The sequence below is a fragment of the Crotalus tigris genome, unplaced genomic scaffold (genome assembly GCF_016545835.1).
Source record: "Crotalus tigris isolate CLP2741 ecotype Arizona unplaced genomic scaffold, ASM1654583v1 scf7180000022411.5474196:2289641, whole genome shotgun sequence".
NCBI lineage: Eukaryota > Metazoa > Chordata > Lepidosauria > Squamata > Viperidae > Crotalus > Crotalus tigris.
Window position 1 is genome coordinate 1,373,085 of NW_024099112.1, and position 16,091 is coordinate 1,389,175.

At 35.7% G+C, this 16,091-nt stretch overlaps 1 protein-coding gene across 3 annotated transcripts in view; it reads left to right on the forward strand.

Moving 5' to 3' along the window:
* LOC120297035 (ubiquinol-cytochrome-c reductase complex assembly factor 1) overlaps window positions 1-16,091 on the forward strand; it is a 42,116-nt gene that overhangs the window by 11,026 nt on the left and 14,999 nt on the right. For 2 of the 3 annotated variants that reach the window (XM_039319214.1, XM_039319215.1), the window contains 6 exons: window positions 1,324-1,425; window positions 2,100-2,201; window positions 4,760-4,861; window positions 7,091-7,163; window positions 9,513-9,570; window positions 13,693-13,801. In XM_039319214.1, the coding sequence (XP_039175148.1) occupies window positions 1,324-1,425; window positions 2,100-2,201; window positions 4,760-4,861; window positions 7,091-7,163; window positions 9,513-9,570; window positions 13,693-13,801 (546 nt within the window). Of the gene's footprint in view, window positions 1-1,323; window positions 1,426-2,099; window positions 2,202-2,252; window positions 3,022-4,759; window positions 4,862-7,090; window positions 7,164-9,512; window positions 9,571-13,692; window positions 13,802-16,091 lie in introns of those variants that run through there. The other variant, XM_039319216.1, reaches the window with a different exon arrangement.

Below are 16,091 nucleotides of genomic sequence, written 5' to 3' on the forward strand. Positions count from 1 at the left end.
GTTTCAACTTCAGGATCTGGCCTTCTAAAGAGCAGTCGGGGTTGATCTCTTCTAAGACTGACCGGTTTGAACGCCTTGCAGTCCAAGGGACTCGCAGGAGTCTTCTCCAGCACCATAGTTCAAAGGCCTCAATTCTTTGTCGCTCAGCCTTTTGTATGGTCCAACTTTCACATCCATACATTGCAACTGGGAAAACCATGGCCTTGAATATACGCACTTTTGTTGGCAGGGTGATGTCTCTGCTTTTGAGTATGCTGTCTAGATTTGCCATAGCTTTCCTCCCCAGGAGCAAGCGTCTTTTAATTTCTTGGCTGCAGTCCCCATCTGAGGTGATCTTGGAGCTCAGGAAAATAAAATCTGTCACTACCTCCATTTCGTCCCCATCTATTTGCCAGGAATTGAGAGGGCCGGATGCCATGATTTTGGTTTTCTTAATGTTGCGTTTCAAGCCAATTATAACTATGTTTAACTTTATATTGTGAGATATTCTGGCTCAAGCTGTAACTGGTTGTAATTGATACTGCATCCTTAAAGATGCTTTTACATGGAAGCTGTATGTTGGAGGGGTTGTTTTGATTATCACCATTAATGGTGATATAGCATTTTAATTATACTAGTATATACTTCATTTTAATTTTCTCATACTATAATAGTTTTTCACAAATTGTTTTATTGCACTATAAAATATAATACATTATAGAATACAGATAAGAGCCAAGTTCAGTGGCATTTCTACAATAGAAATTAGAAATGTTCTTCATTTAGCAACTGTTATACTATTGAAAACCTGTTCAATAATTTATAATTTATAATTTTATGAAATTACTATGAGTGTTAATAGTACTATGAATGTATAATGAGTGTTCTTTTTAGGGTATAATTTGTTGACAGGATATTCCAGGATGACTTAGGCACATATCAGTACTATAATAGAATACATGCATATCTCTACTTAATATAAATGGATATTAGTGCAGAATATATAATTACTGTCATGTATCAATGCATGCTATTCCATTAAAAGATGAAATGTTTTTTTCTGAGATTCATGAGATAAATGCATGCCCAAAGCCCACAAACTAAAAATATTAACCATACACTGAAAAGTTATTAGAATATAAATTTGACTAATAATTTGTCACTTTGAATTGTAATTAAATATCTTGAAAATTCATATGATTGAAGTATACTCAGGAAATTCAGAATCTTCAAAAGACCAGTACATTTATATTTTATACTAAGCCGTACGCTATGTTTTGAATTTAAATTCTGTTCCAAATGAATGACCATTGATATACATTCGTTTTTATTTTCTTTTTCTAGATACACTGTACTAGAGAACCTCATTGGATTTCATTATGCAATGGATTGATACCAACATTAGCTCAACAGCAGTGGGGCAGGTTGCTTCATGCTTCTCTCCAGGTAGGAGTTCAACCCTAATGGGGCAGAATTCTCCACGGAAATTACTGGATAACATATTTTTGCAGGTACAGCTGCAAGAATGAGAACTATATTGTGCGGGAATTTTGTGGGAATGTTGAAAGAAGTATTTTCTGTACCTTTAATCTGCTGAATAATTTGAACCTGACGTGACTTACTCTATTTGCCTTTATCATTCCTGAAGACCAGTTTTATCTGCTATGCTTTGCAGAACATTGTTCTTTATTATAAGCTAAACAACTGAACCATGTGACAGTATTGCATAAAACTAAAAAAGTATGTGTTACAGTGGTTAGGAAAGGATATAGGATATTAATAGGAATTAAGAAGATGAAATCTAGGTGTTAGAGAGGCTTCTATTAAAAAATGAGAATTACAGTCAATTGCAGGTGGAGGTAATATAGTTTTGGATAACAAGGTAAAAGATAATGTTTCTGTGAGCCTACTGAGAGGTTTCTTTCTTTTTCAATATATATTTCTAGTAATGGCTCACTTGTATAGATTTTAAGGCATCATAGACCTTCCTGATGTCAACTTTTATTGGTTGACTCCAGTTAAGTAACTTTCAGGCTTATGTTATCTCTTAAGCTAACAATATTTCTCTTCTGCATTCTTTTTTGCATACTTATGCCCTTTTCTTTTTGTTGTTTTATCAGAGACACAACAATGGCCAGTTTCAGTTAACCAAAGTTTGCTGTGATTTAATACAAAGTATCAGGACCATAAAACAACCAAACAGAACATTTCATGACACAAAGGTCAGGACAAAGCAAAGTTTTCTATTACAATTATGCTGTTCGAATATACTGGGTTACGGTTGTGTCTTATTGGATCTGGAGATTTCTGGATTTGTGTAGAAGTGTGCCTAAATAATAGAGGCTACATTTATAGCAGCAAAATTTTCAAAGAGGTTTCCCCTATTTGTTAGATCTTCATAAGAAAACTGTAAGGGCTGTTCATGCAATATTTCTAATTCTGGTTCAGCAATTTTTGCTCATTCTAGACACAGAGGCATTTATGGACTTCCATAACGGTGAAAAGCAGCAGTATGGCAGAGTCAAGGTTGGAATGTGTTTGAATATTGTAGCTTGGGTTGATAGTTGGGCTGTTGATTTGATCACCAAGCTTGGAGATTTGGTTGCAAATGTTTCGTCTCCATTGTTGTAAACCAAGTGAAATCAAGGAGAGCAAGAGAAGCCTGGTTCTCCAACAAATCAATAAACAGGCACATTGACATCAACCCAATCTACCAACTGCTGAGAACAAAAGAACTACTGCAACCGCAATCCTGAAGGCAGCATTTAAAAATGAACAAACAGGAACCCCACCATTCAGCAACAAAAATCACAGCCCTCCACAAGAAATTGGACCAGCCAGCCAACCAAACAACCCGAAACCAGATCATGACTCAGAGGTAACTGAACGAACAAACACCATTTGCATCACACAGACTATACTTAGATACCAAGGAGTATGGCCCAGCAACAACAACCAGCAAATCAAACAGTCTGAAACCAGACCATGACTCAGCAACATCTGGACAAACAATGCCCACACCAATTTACATCACACAAAAAGGTATTTAAAGGCCAGTGCTCTGACAGACAACCATAGTTCAAAGTATACTGAAGATGTTCTCTCTCTCTCTCTCTCTCTCTCTCCCCCCCCCCCCCCCGGAATGGAGTCAAAACGTTTGCAACCAAATTGCCAAGCTCGGAGATCAAACCAACAGCCCAGAGTCAGGGATTTCCAGGGGCATCTGCAGAAGGGTAGTGAGTGATGCAAATAGTGTTGTGACACAAGCCCTGCTGCTTGTTACGATGTCACGCACATTCCCAAAAGGGACAGAGTTTCATTATTCAAAAAAAAAGACTCTCTTTTGATCATTTTGATGGGCAGAACTGCAGGTTTTCATGTGTTATTTATTATGATTAATTAAAATGATTGTCTTAGGCATTGTATTCAGAGGTAGGCCCCCTGAGAAGTCTCCCTAAGCAAAGCTACAGTGGACCAGGCAATAGATGTTTTTGGTTTTGTGGCTCCATGCTTTGGAAGTCTCTATCTTTGGAGGGTTATGCAACAGCCTTCCAGCCAGCCCTTTCTTAAAGTAGTCAAATCGGCTTTATTTTTCCATTAAACTTAAATGTTTTGTGGCTTCCACTTGGGGAGGTTCTTTTTTACTCAATGGTACTTGATTTTTTAAAAATCTTTTTAATACCATTCTGAGTCTCTAGATTGGGGTAATCTACAAAACCCAGGAAGAAAATATAAGTTCTCTACCTTCCCATCAAAAATAGCAGAACTGCTATTGGAAATGTGGAGTTTTATAAGCCACATACTTTTCAATAAATTCTTTCAATAATATAGTGACAAACTGGGATCTAGATAACTTTGATAATCCGGAAGTATTTAGAAATGCTTCTTGTGAAGTTATAAACAAACAGTGCCTCCTTTATTTAATGTAAAATTTTAAATGATACTGGTAGTCTTTAATTTACAACCATTCATTTAATGACCATTTGAAGTTACAATGACATTGAAAAAAGTGACTTATGACCATTTTTCACACTATTCACCATTGCAGCATCCCTGTGATCATGTGATCAAAATTCAGATGCTTGGCAACTGGTTCATATGTATGATGGTTGCAGTGTCCTGGGATCATGTGATCTATTTTTGCCAACTTCTGACAAGCAAAGTCAATGAGGAAGCAAGATTCACTTAACAACTGTGGCAAGGAAGATTGTAACATGGGGCAAAATTCACTTAACAAATGTTTTGCTTAGCAACATAAATTTTGGGCTCAATTATGATCATAAGTCGAGTACTATCTGTACATAGTTTTTGGTGGAGAAGAGAAATATGGCAAACATTTTGTATCCATTTTAGTACATTGCTTCTATATTGAGGTATAGACATGGCCAAAAGTATTGGTACCCCTCCCTTTTTTCTCAAAGAATATCATTTACAAGAATATGTTAAGTCATACATCAAAAGCAAAATGTCTGCTCTGTGGAGTGTGGAATAAAGAATGGTGGGTACTATTTACTTGTGCCAGTTTCAACTTATTTCTTAGCTAATTGGGATTCGGCTTGTGCAGTAAAGAGATATAAATGAAATCTAACAGAGATGGTATCTCTCTGGATTCAACATATGGATGGAAATATCTTTTTGCTTCATTTTTGCAACAATAGTCATTGGAAAAAAATGGGAAAAAATTCTATCAATTCAGAACTGTCATTTAGAGCTGAATATAGTTTAACTGAAAATTTATGAATCAAAATGTGAGTTTTACAACTTTTTGTTTTTATTATAGATTTTTAGAAGTTCCGCTCAGCCATCTGAAGAGAAAGTAGGCACTTTCACAAAGATAATAGAAGCAATGGGATTTACAGGGCCACTAAAATATAGAAAATGGGTAAATATTTTTCTTCTTAAGTTTGATCCTCTTCTTCATAAACTTGTTACTTGTATTCGGTCTAAATTTTTCTGAAATACAAATTCCTAGTCCAGAGAAGTGATGACTATATTTTATAAAATAATCCTATTATAGGATTGCAGCTATTATACTTGAAGATCAAAATGATGATTTTGGCTGAATGTTTTCTGCCTGTCTAATAGTGACACAACACCCTATAGATTGAGTTAATGTTTTTATTCTTTTCTATCCCTTGAGTGGTCGAGTGCCTTTTAATTATGTTAATGATAGTGTAGAATACATTATAAATGTGATACGATTGTTTTGAATTTGAAATGGGCTGTTTCAGCTTTAAGTTCTGAAACTGAAGCAGATGCTCAGAAGAGTATAAAACATGATTGTTTGGTGCTTGGAATGATTATGGTGCAGTTGGAATACATGTCATAGTAGTACTTTGCATCTCTCTTTTGTTGTAACCCAGCAACTTATTATATAAGGAAATTTATTTTTAAAAGTAAAGACTCCAAAGTAAAATAAAGGACATTCCAAATTTAAAAAAAAAAAAAATCAAATGCTCAACCAACTCTCCAAAAAGCATCGAAAAGAAGTGATGTTTTTATTACCAAGATCTATTCAATTGTTTATTTATTAAAGGAGTGTTAAAAAGAGAATAAGTAGAATTAAGCTCAAATACAATGGTAATGTATTGCCAGTTTCCCCCAGAAATAGTTGGAATGAATTTTTAGGTAGCATCATCCATATTTTTTATCTAAAAGTTGTTTTTTAAATTTCTGTGTACCCGTGTCTTGATGCTGCATAATAAAATTTCCAATTTACCTAGTAATATCTGTAATCACAGATTACAGATGCATGAGCAATAAGGTACTTTTATATGATCATCTCATCAAGGTTTACTTTAAGATGTTGTTTTAGGAAAGGCTAAGCATACCATATTGTTTCTTGAGAATATTACACCATTTTTAAGTACCTGACAGGATGTTTCAGATAAAGCCAAGAATGTTTACTACCATTGAATCATAGAGCTGGAAGGGACCTAGGAGATTAGCAAGTCCAATATATGCCCACTGCAGGATTCGTGACTACACAGTCCCTGATTGATCTAGCCTTGGGGTACAAGATAGAGCAGTGATGGTGAACCTTTTAGAGACCGAGTGCCCAAACTGCAATCCAAAACCCACTTATGCATCATCGGGTGCCGGGTGGGTGTGGCCCATTGGGTGGGTGTGGCCCATTGGGTGGGCATGGCTGCGGTGGTAATAGCAGACCGGGTGGGACTAAAAAGTTCAATCAATCAATTCCAACTTTGCAAGATCTTTTTTTTCCCGCGAGAAGTTGAAATTGACTGATTGATTGAACCTTTTTTTTGTACACGGCGGCGGAGGCCTAAAGTGAAAAGTCATAAAGTTATAAAACCCAGCTGAAGGCCTAGGACGGGGGCGACGGCGCGCGTGCCCACAGAGAGAGCTCTGAGTACCGCCTCTGGCACCCATGCCATAGGTTCACCACCACTGGGATAGAGAATAATGCTCTGAAGTTACAGGAAAGCACATTCCAATTAAATAATAGGATAAAATTCTTATGAAAAGAATATTTCAGTTTGGATTCTTGTACTGAAGTTAAGGTGGCCCTTTAGCCCATTTATAACTAAATGACCCTTCTACTTTTGTGATAATGGTATCAGTGAAGAATTGGCATGTTTGAAATAGAAAAAAATATAAGCTTGAATGAATGAATTCTAAATACAATTACGCAAATGCATTATGAATTTGCTTGCCTGGTCAGTTGGCATGGGATTGATAATGCTTTATAACCCAATGTTAATTATTAAAAATTCTCCTAAATTCAGTTTAGACTGTGAAGCTAAATATCTCAGAGATTAAATAGATTTGAAAGCATATGTTAGTGGAAATGAAGTATTGCTAATTAAGTTTTTCTAAACTGAATATTGTTAAATGAAACTATGTAACTAATTTAATATGTTGTGATGCAATAATCCTTTTAATTTGGTTTTTATTTTGCATTCTGTCCTTTCGCTGTTTGTGAGATGGGCAACTTTATAAATTGGTTTAATAAATAATTCACATTTAGCTAATAATAAATGATATAGAAATGTGAATATCTCAAAATTTAGAGGAATATTTGTGTATTTTTGCAGAAATTTCTTTAGTGAAAAATAGAAATAATATAATAATTGTTTTTTCTCTTCAGAAAATTAGAATAGCAGCACTACGCATGTATACATGTTGCGTGGATAAAATAGACTATGAAGAATTCTTTAACAGTAAGTTCTTCATCCTTCTCTCTTCTCACTATCCTGTGATTGTGATAAAAATAGGATAGCTTATAGTCTAGAAAGATTGTGGACTTTGAATACCTATGTTAAGTAATACCCAGTGATAATTTATGGTAATTATATGATATGCACAAAAATTGTTTTATACCACATTGTTTAAAATGTATCATGTGGCTTGTCACAAAGTACTAGTTTATCAAAGGACAAATTGCAGAGCCCAACATATTCCCTATTAACTCAAATATTAAAATACTGACTCACCATGTTAATATACATGGATAATTTTATCCATCATTATCACCACCACCACTATCACCAGCACCAGTTCCTCCAAAGCTCTGATCTCCAGCTTCTCTCAAATTTTATAGGCTTACATAGAGGAATGCTGTGGATATAATTTACTTGGGCTTCAGTAAGGCATTTGATAAAGTAGACTACAGTCTGCTACTTGATAAGATAGAAAAATGTGGGCTAGACAGCATCACCACCAGATGGATTCATAGCTGACTGACTGGCCATACTCAGCATGTGGTCCTCAATGGAACTGCATCTACATGGAGGGGAGTGTGTAGTGGGGTGACCCAGGGCTCTGTTCTGGGCCTAGTGGTTTTCAACATCTTCATCAATGATTTGGATGAGGGGATAGATGGAAATCATCAAATTTGCAGACAACATCAAGCTGGCAGGAATAGCCAACATTCCAGAAGACAGGCTTAAGATACAGAAGGATCTTGATAGACTTGAACATTGAGCGCTATCTAATAAAATGAAATTCAATGGTGAAAAAAGTAAGGTTCTATATTTAGGCAAGAAAAACCAAATGCACAGGTACAGTATAGGTGGTACCTTGCTCAATAGTAGGAAGTATAAGAGGGATATCAGAGTCCTAATAGACAATCACTTAAATATGAGCCAGCAGTGTGCTGCAGCTGCCAAAGAAGCCAACACAGTGCTAGGCTGCATTAACAGAGGGATAGAATCAAGATCATGTGAAGTGTTAATACCAATTTGCAATGCCTTGGTAAGGTCACACTTGGAATACTGCATCCAGTTTTCGTCACCACGATAGAAAAAAGATGTTGAAATTCTAGAAAGAGTACAGAGAAGAGCAACAAAGATGATTAGGGGACTGGAGGCTAAAACATAAACGGTTGCTGGAATTGGGTATGTCTAGTTTATATAAGAGAAGGACTAGGGGTGACACGATAGCAGTGTTCCAATATCTCAGGGGTTGCCACAAAGAAGGGAGTCAAGCTATTTTCCAAAGCACCTGAAGGCAGGACAAGAAGCAATGGATGGAAACTAATTAAAAAGAGAAGCAACCTAGAACTAAGGAGAAAAGGAGAAATTTCCTGACAATTAAAACAATTAATCAGTGGAACAACCTGCCTCCAGAAGTTGTGAATGCCCAACATTGGAAGTTTTTAAGAAGAGACTGGACAGCCATTTGTCTGAAATAGTATAGAGTTTCCTGTCTGAGCAGCAGGGGATTGGACTACAAGACTTCCAAGGTTCCTTCCAACTTACGATTATGATTATGATTATTATTATTATTACTCATCACACAGTCAGCCAGATGTTCAGACTGGATTTGGCATTTTTGTCTACCTATCGAGTCCTTACCAAGGACCTGGGATAGGCAGATGTGCATGTTTTATGGTATTACAGATATCGTTGCAGGATGGAAGCAGTTCCTAGTAAGGCCGCCTTTTGCAATTGATTAATGGCGAATTTGTCAAAGCCAATGGTGTTCAAGTGGTGCTCCAATTGTTTTGAGATTGCACCCAAGGCGCCTATTACTATTGGTACTACCCTTACTTGCTTTTGCCACAGTCTTTCTATTTCTATTTGTAGGTCTTTGTATTTTGTTATCTTCTCCAGTTCTTTCTCTATTCTGCTGTCTCCAGGCACTGCTACATCCACTATCCAGACTTTTTTGTCTTTCTTATCGACAATTGTTAAGTCTGCAGTGTTATGTTGCAGATGCTTGTCTGTTTGAATTCTGAAGTCCCAGAGCAGTTTAATTTTATCATTTTCTATGACTTTCTCTATTTTATGATCCCACCAGTTTTTGCTTACAGGCAAATGATATTTCTTGCAGTTCTTCCAATGCACCATTGTTGCTACTTTGTCATGCCGCTGCTTGTAGTCAGTCTGGGGGATGATTATTATGATTATTACTAAATAGCTCTGGAAAAAAGAATTATGTGCATGCATATATACAGACTTTTTTCCTCCTTGTATGTGCAGAATAGATATGTATGCAAGCCAATTTGTGTATCTTTTTAAATGTTTAAGTAGTAAAATACATTTGCACTCACCATATTCATTTTTAAGAATTACAGATCCCTGACACTTTCAACTCTTGGTTTTTAATAGCACAGCTTCATGTCTGGTAAGTAAAGCTCTTTACAGTTACATTTACTACAACTTTTATATCGAGAAAAAGAGTTATTTATCACTTGGCTAAACCATTTTAAATGTATGCCATATTTTTAAAAAAACAAAACAGTTCAATATGCTATTTCTAATGGTTTCCTCACTCTACTAGTTTAAAAGCTTCATTCAGCCTGAATGGAAAGGTCTTTTATTTATCTCTTTTTAGGAAAAGCTCACATTTATATAAACGTTCTTTGAATTGTGAGAATTTGTGGTGACTTGACTTACTAGTTGTCAGAAGCCTTTAACAAATTATAGCACTGACATTTACAGTTTCACCTCTAAAACCTACCTACAGGTTACATGAGTGCCAAATTGGTTTCATGTGGAATATTTAAAGTGATTTTTTCCTTCATTAGTTAAATAACCATCCAAGGAAAATAACTAGGCAAACCTAATTTTCATCTAAAGTTAGGTGCTTGAGAAAATCAGAATGATAAAATAATGATGTAAAGGAAGGAATGGTTATTTTCCAGTGGTTTGACTTTTTAGAAACTAATTACATTAGATATAAATTGTTCTATTTATTGTTTTACATTTATAAATGTTTTTGGTAGGTACTTCTGAAAAAAATGCTTATGTTTATTTTTAAATTTAATGAAGACCTTAATTGCAATATGCTACCATAAAAAAACTGTTGTGACTTTTGAAAAGAATGTTCCTATTCTTTTCTGTTTTCATAAAAATATTAAATTCAATTATCTAGTTTACTTAAAATTACCTCTCATTAGGTTAGCAATACCAGTTCTCCAGTTAGTGAACATTAGTATGAACCTTTTTGTAAAAATAATGGCTTGATTATTCTCATATTTTTGAAGGTGGGCAAAGCAAACAGTTGCTGCAATTTATTTTGTTAAACAATTTTTTGAAAAATGAGTTAAGAGCAGATGATAGGTTAAAGTAAGCAACATGCAGTGGTGGGATTCAAATAATTTAACAACCTGTTCCCTGCTAAAACTCCAGCTAATACTTGGTGGCCTCACCCCCTTTCCCGTATGCACCAATCAGGAAACTAGAGAGAGATGAAGTGTCTATTCCTAATTCCTGCGCCTCCTCACCATACACAGCACTCCTCTTAGGCTTTTTTGCTTCTTATGGCAGCCACCGGCAGTGTAAATGTCGGGTGGCAGTCACTGGAGGGTCCGAGCCATTAAAGGGTCCTCGAGAAGAGGGAGGAGGGGCAGATGCAATGGCAGCAGAAGGCAGAGAATGGGCAATATCGAGGGAGCAATGGGACCAAGGTCGCTATGGCTGAGGAAAAGGAAAAAGGCACCCTGGCCAAGGGATAGGAGTGGGAGGTAGAGGCAGTTGAGACAAAAGTGGGGAACCAGCACAGCTGCTCCAGGTAGCTGTGGCTGCCAGTGCCCCCTGCTCCTTCTCCCACTGGCACTCTGGCCTCCACCTAAGAGGGAGACGGGAAGGGGAACTGCGGTGGGGTAGAGTCCTCTCCAGCATCCATGGGCACATTCTGCCCCTACTACACAGCTTTGGCCCCCACCTCTTTCCAGAAGCACAGCACCATCTCAGCTTCAAAGGTTTCCCATGGAAACCTCCTCCTGGTGGATTAAGCTCGGGGGCAGCCTCTGGAGGGAGGGGAGGGGGGGCTGTGGCGGCTCTGGAGATCCTTTCATGAGGATGGTGTTTAGGTATGTGCCTTCCCTGCGCAAAGAGGTGTGGCGGTGGCTACAAGTGTTCCAAGCTCTACAGAGGGGCAGCGCGGGATTGAATCCAATACAAAGCAGGAACAAAGGGAATTGGATCAGAACAGTCAGCGCAAGCGGCTCCTGGTCCCACTGTATGGCTGAGGATGCCACTATCCCCAACAGAAACTCCTAACCTCCTCTGGAGGAAATCCAGTCAAATTTTACTTATATCACTGTTGAAAAGCAAAGGTAGTTTATCTTGTGACATTCCCAGAATGTTACAAGGAATCCAGAGTAGTGTATCTTTCTCTAGACGACGTTTCCCATTTTTTTAGTTTCTACACCGACAGATGATCCTAACCAATTCACCAAACTCAACAAAAAATTAGGCATCAGTTCTGCTGAACTGGTGCGAACTGGCTGAATCCCACCACTGGCAACATGATATCCTTATTATAATGAAGGAAACATAAGAATATGTGAATTAAAAATCAGTATTTTACGTTATGCCATACAGTATTATATTTATCAGACTCAAAATAATTTTGGTGATGTATACAACTTTAGCTTCAAGAAAAATGTCCTTCACCAGTTAACTCCCTAGATTCCCAGGAAGCATGGCTGATAGTGAGGAGTGATGGAAGGAAGTTAGTAACACATGCCACCTAGTCCAATTTCAACCTTCCTAGCATTGCTTCAGTTTCAGGATTGCCTGGAATTCATTGAAGAAAGGGGTTGATTAATGTATGAAAAGAAAATACATTGATATATGCAGCAATGATTGATTTGTCAGGTATAAAAGAAACAGTATTAGAGCAAATGATAAAATCTTTGTTTATGAATTGAGAAGGTATGTAAATTATGAAATATGAATTTGGGAAAATGGATAAAGCAAGTATACTCTGGTTTCTAAACTCTATGATAATGCAGCGGGACCTTCATTTAAGAAATTAATAAGTGGGTAAAGAAAATTTCAAAAACGTATAAAGATATTAACTGAATGACTAAACGTAGCCTTGGGATAAAAAAATAAAAGTTTTGGCAGCTGTGTTGATCTGGCTAGAAACTCTTGTCATTTTAATCTCAAGTGGCAGTTACTATAAATGGGATACTCATTCCAGTTTCCATGACCTCATTCAAAGTGTTGCTAAATTGCTGTGTGACAGCACAATGCATCTAAATCCACTGCAACTTTTCAAGCATTGGGTTAAAGGCAGGTTGGGAATTAGTGTAGATTTTTATTCCAGACAGTGATAATTGTATTAATTTCTGTGATTTTTTTTTTTTTAATTAGGACTATGTAAGGCTTCGTCTTTGCTTCCAGAAAGGTTTTTCAGGAGTGCATAGGATCACCAATTTGCAGCTCTTTAAAAGCAGACCTTTATTTTCTCAGGACTGTGCAGCAGGGAACTAATTTAAAGATACTGTGTTCAGACTCCTCATCAAATCCCTTTTTTTAAACATGGCAATTGGAGGACTGATAGATTATTGGGCACTGTAGCTGTAGTCGTATGCCTCAGTCCCCCAGCAAGCTGGTATTAGTTTACTGCCATATCTTATGGCAGAACTGTACTCCAGTTGAAAGCTGCCAATCTCTGAAAATTTATAAAAATGGGCCACAAAAAAGCAAAATAGCCATTTCTTATAGATTTGCATTGTATTTCTTACCTGTGGTTCATGCTAGTTTAATTAAGGGTCTATACTGCATATGTTACCAGTCACACAGTACTTTCAAAATACTGTCAGAATCCCAAATTTAGAATAACCCATGCAGAACCAGTACCTTTTTTAATACATTGAATTGTCAGTTTCTAGAGTGACATTGTTTTGACACAGAAATTGAAAGTACCTGATACATACATTGAATTTGCTTTCTTTATCAAAGAAATTGATTCTTTATTTGAAAGAATTGATACTGTTCCCAGTTTTGTACCAAAAGATATATAGTAACCTTATATATTCTCATTTTAGGAGACAGCTTGATTTCCATGTTTAGTTGAATATTCATTCCAATGAATTGAATTTGTGGCTCCAGTCTTAACAACATATTTGTCTGGGATTAAACATTAGTTGAAAACTATTGGAGTTCTAAGTACATGTGTCTAAAAGTGAGATTCTGAATGGGTTTTCTCTGCTGTCTTTATGATCATTTATTAATATTGCAGTCCTATAGCTGGAAAGTTAAAAGAGATAATATAAATTAATCAGTCACTTTCCTGTGATCTATAAAATGCTGTGGCTGTGAAATACTCTACTGGAAGTTGTATTATTTTATATCCTAAAGTGATTTTACTATATACTATACTCTTAAAATCAGACTTTTTACCATTCTCTTGAAATTTGTTTAATTTTTGGTTTATTTTCTTTTCAATATATTTTCCATCTTTATTTTTATATGTGTCTGTATTTTTAAAAAATGATTTGCTTTCCTCTAGGATGTGCTTAGTACGAATGAAGCAAGAGGGACGAGCAGGAAAATACATGTGTTACTATATAGTATATGCTATGTGGGAAGATGCTGAGCAACGTGGGAAGGTTATGGGAGTGAGTATTTCTTGATGTGGATTCATTGATCACTTATGTATCGTCTTCATTCTACTTTGTTCAATAATACACATATAAAAGTATATTGGAGAAGTACGTGAGGAAAAATCGGAGGCTAATGTCTGGTATGAATAACAGCAGCATTGCTCAGACTGGCAAATTGCATCATCGTGGCTCAAGCCCTGCCACTTTTCTACATGTGTCTCTCCCCCCTGCCCCCACTAGTGGATGTGGCACAATGTCTATGTTCAGTATTAATCACAGAAATGGAAATATGTTGCTAGTAGAAAATCCAGATTGTTTTAAACTTGAAATCCTAAATATTATATGAAAATAATAACGTATAGCTGAGTGACCTTGGGCCAGTCATTTTTTCTTGGCCCAAGTTACCTCACAATACAAACTAGATTAGTATTTTCTGAATTTTGTTTTTAAAAAAATCTCAATAATTCATAATATTAGTTTTAAAAAGACTTGCTTCTTTAACTTAGAACAATTCACTTTTTATGTCCCGGTTGAAGAATTTCTAGCAGAGAGAGAATATCTGTCTTTTAAAGAGTAAAAATTAACTAAAGATGCATTCCAGGCTAAAAGAAATTACAATTCATAAACTTCTTAAGCCGAAGTATAGAAATGTTTCATTTACAGATATTAAATTTATTTCATGCATGCACACTGCAATATAAATTGATTATTATATAGCCATAGTTAGTAGTTTTAACAGTATAAATACCATAAAGAAATATAAGATCCAGCTATATACAATTGTTCAATAAAACTTTCTTTAAATGCAAACTTTGGAATAATTTGAAAAAATAACATTGCTGAAAAAAACAAAATGAAGAAAGTAATTCGGAAAAGCAAGTAAAATGCTACAACAAACTTGCATGTTGTGGTAAGACATAGCTAGTGTATACACAGAGTTGCTTTATGAGGAAAATCTGCAGTTTCTAAAATATGATAAGTAAATTACAGTAAGTAATGTTGAAATGATATATGCTTATAGATTGAGATATGGACACTTTCTTTAGTTTTACAACTTGCTATTTGGTGTTACCAATGTGAGAACATCATGATTTGAATCAAGGCAGCCTACTGCATTTTCACTTCCAACTTATGCTTTTCCTAGTTTTAAACAGTATATTAATTCATAGACTGGCTGTTAAAATTGTTGCAATATGAATCTTAGCTGCAAAATGTTGGAACTCTTTAACCTGGGTTCTTTCAGTTCTTTTGATTGTTGGCAAGAGGGAACCAAAACTTGAAGCAGCTGTAAAAACAAAAAGAAAGCCTTTGGCCTCAGCAATTCTACTGGTGCTGGCAGGTTTCATATATAAATTTTATTCTGCTGCCCCTAAAACCCGAAGTTAATTTTGTTGATTATGTACCAGGTGTGTCCAGTTTTGTGGCTAACCGATATTCTTTATCTAATTTTTTCACTTCTGATTTTTCTACCAAACTTTTAAAAAAGCATAAAAATTAATTTGATACTGTGATTTAAAGTGTTAATTGTAATATTAGGCATCATTAAAAATAACTTAATTTCACTCTGGTTGTGCAATTTACACCACATAGTTGCCTAAACTGCCAGCTATTCAGTTTTGTGAGTTTGAGCAAAAACATGGGCTTTATTTTTGTAAAATGTAAATATGTAAATTGCTGCATGAAAAACAACACTCATCTCAATCACCACTATCATATTAATAAATGTGACTCAATAAGATAGGCATATAGATAATCATATCATATTTTATTATCTGAATGTACATGAATATTTTGCTTATGCATTGAGCTTCTATGATTCTCTTTTGAGTTGCATTACAGTTTTAAAATGATTTTTATATTCCATCCAAATAGAGATATATAGTGGATATCAGCTTAAGAACAAGAATATTAAATCATACTTCGAAGTTAGCTTCTTATCATCCCATCTTGTTCCAAGCTGGTGGTCATAATATTCCATTTCAATTTAAGCAGAAGGTTATGCTTAATTAAAGGTTTTGTCGCTTAATCAGTTTGCTGAAGGTGTAATTTTACAAACAGCTTATGCCTAACTTCCATTAAGCAAGGTATAATTGTCTATATATAAATATGAAACAGAACTACATAGTAATCTGTAAATTTGCACATATTGGTTCTGAGAAAATGAAAGTTAGAAATCTTTTAGAGTAATGATGTACAAGAGTGGAGTGGGTTTTTTTCTGAAACAAGGGCCACATTTGGTCTTTAAATGATGGGTTGAAAGCTCTACTCAAAAAGCTAGGGAATCAGCCTGAACAAAAAATTAGTT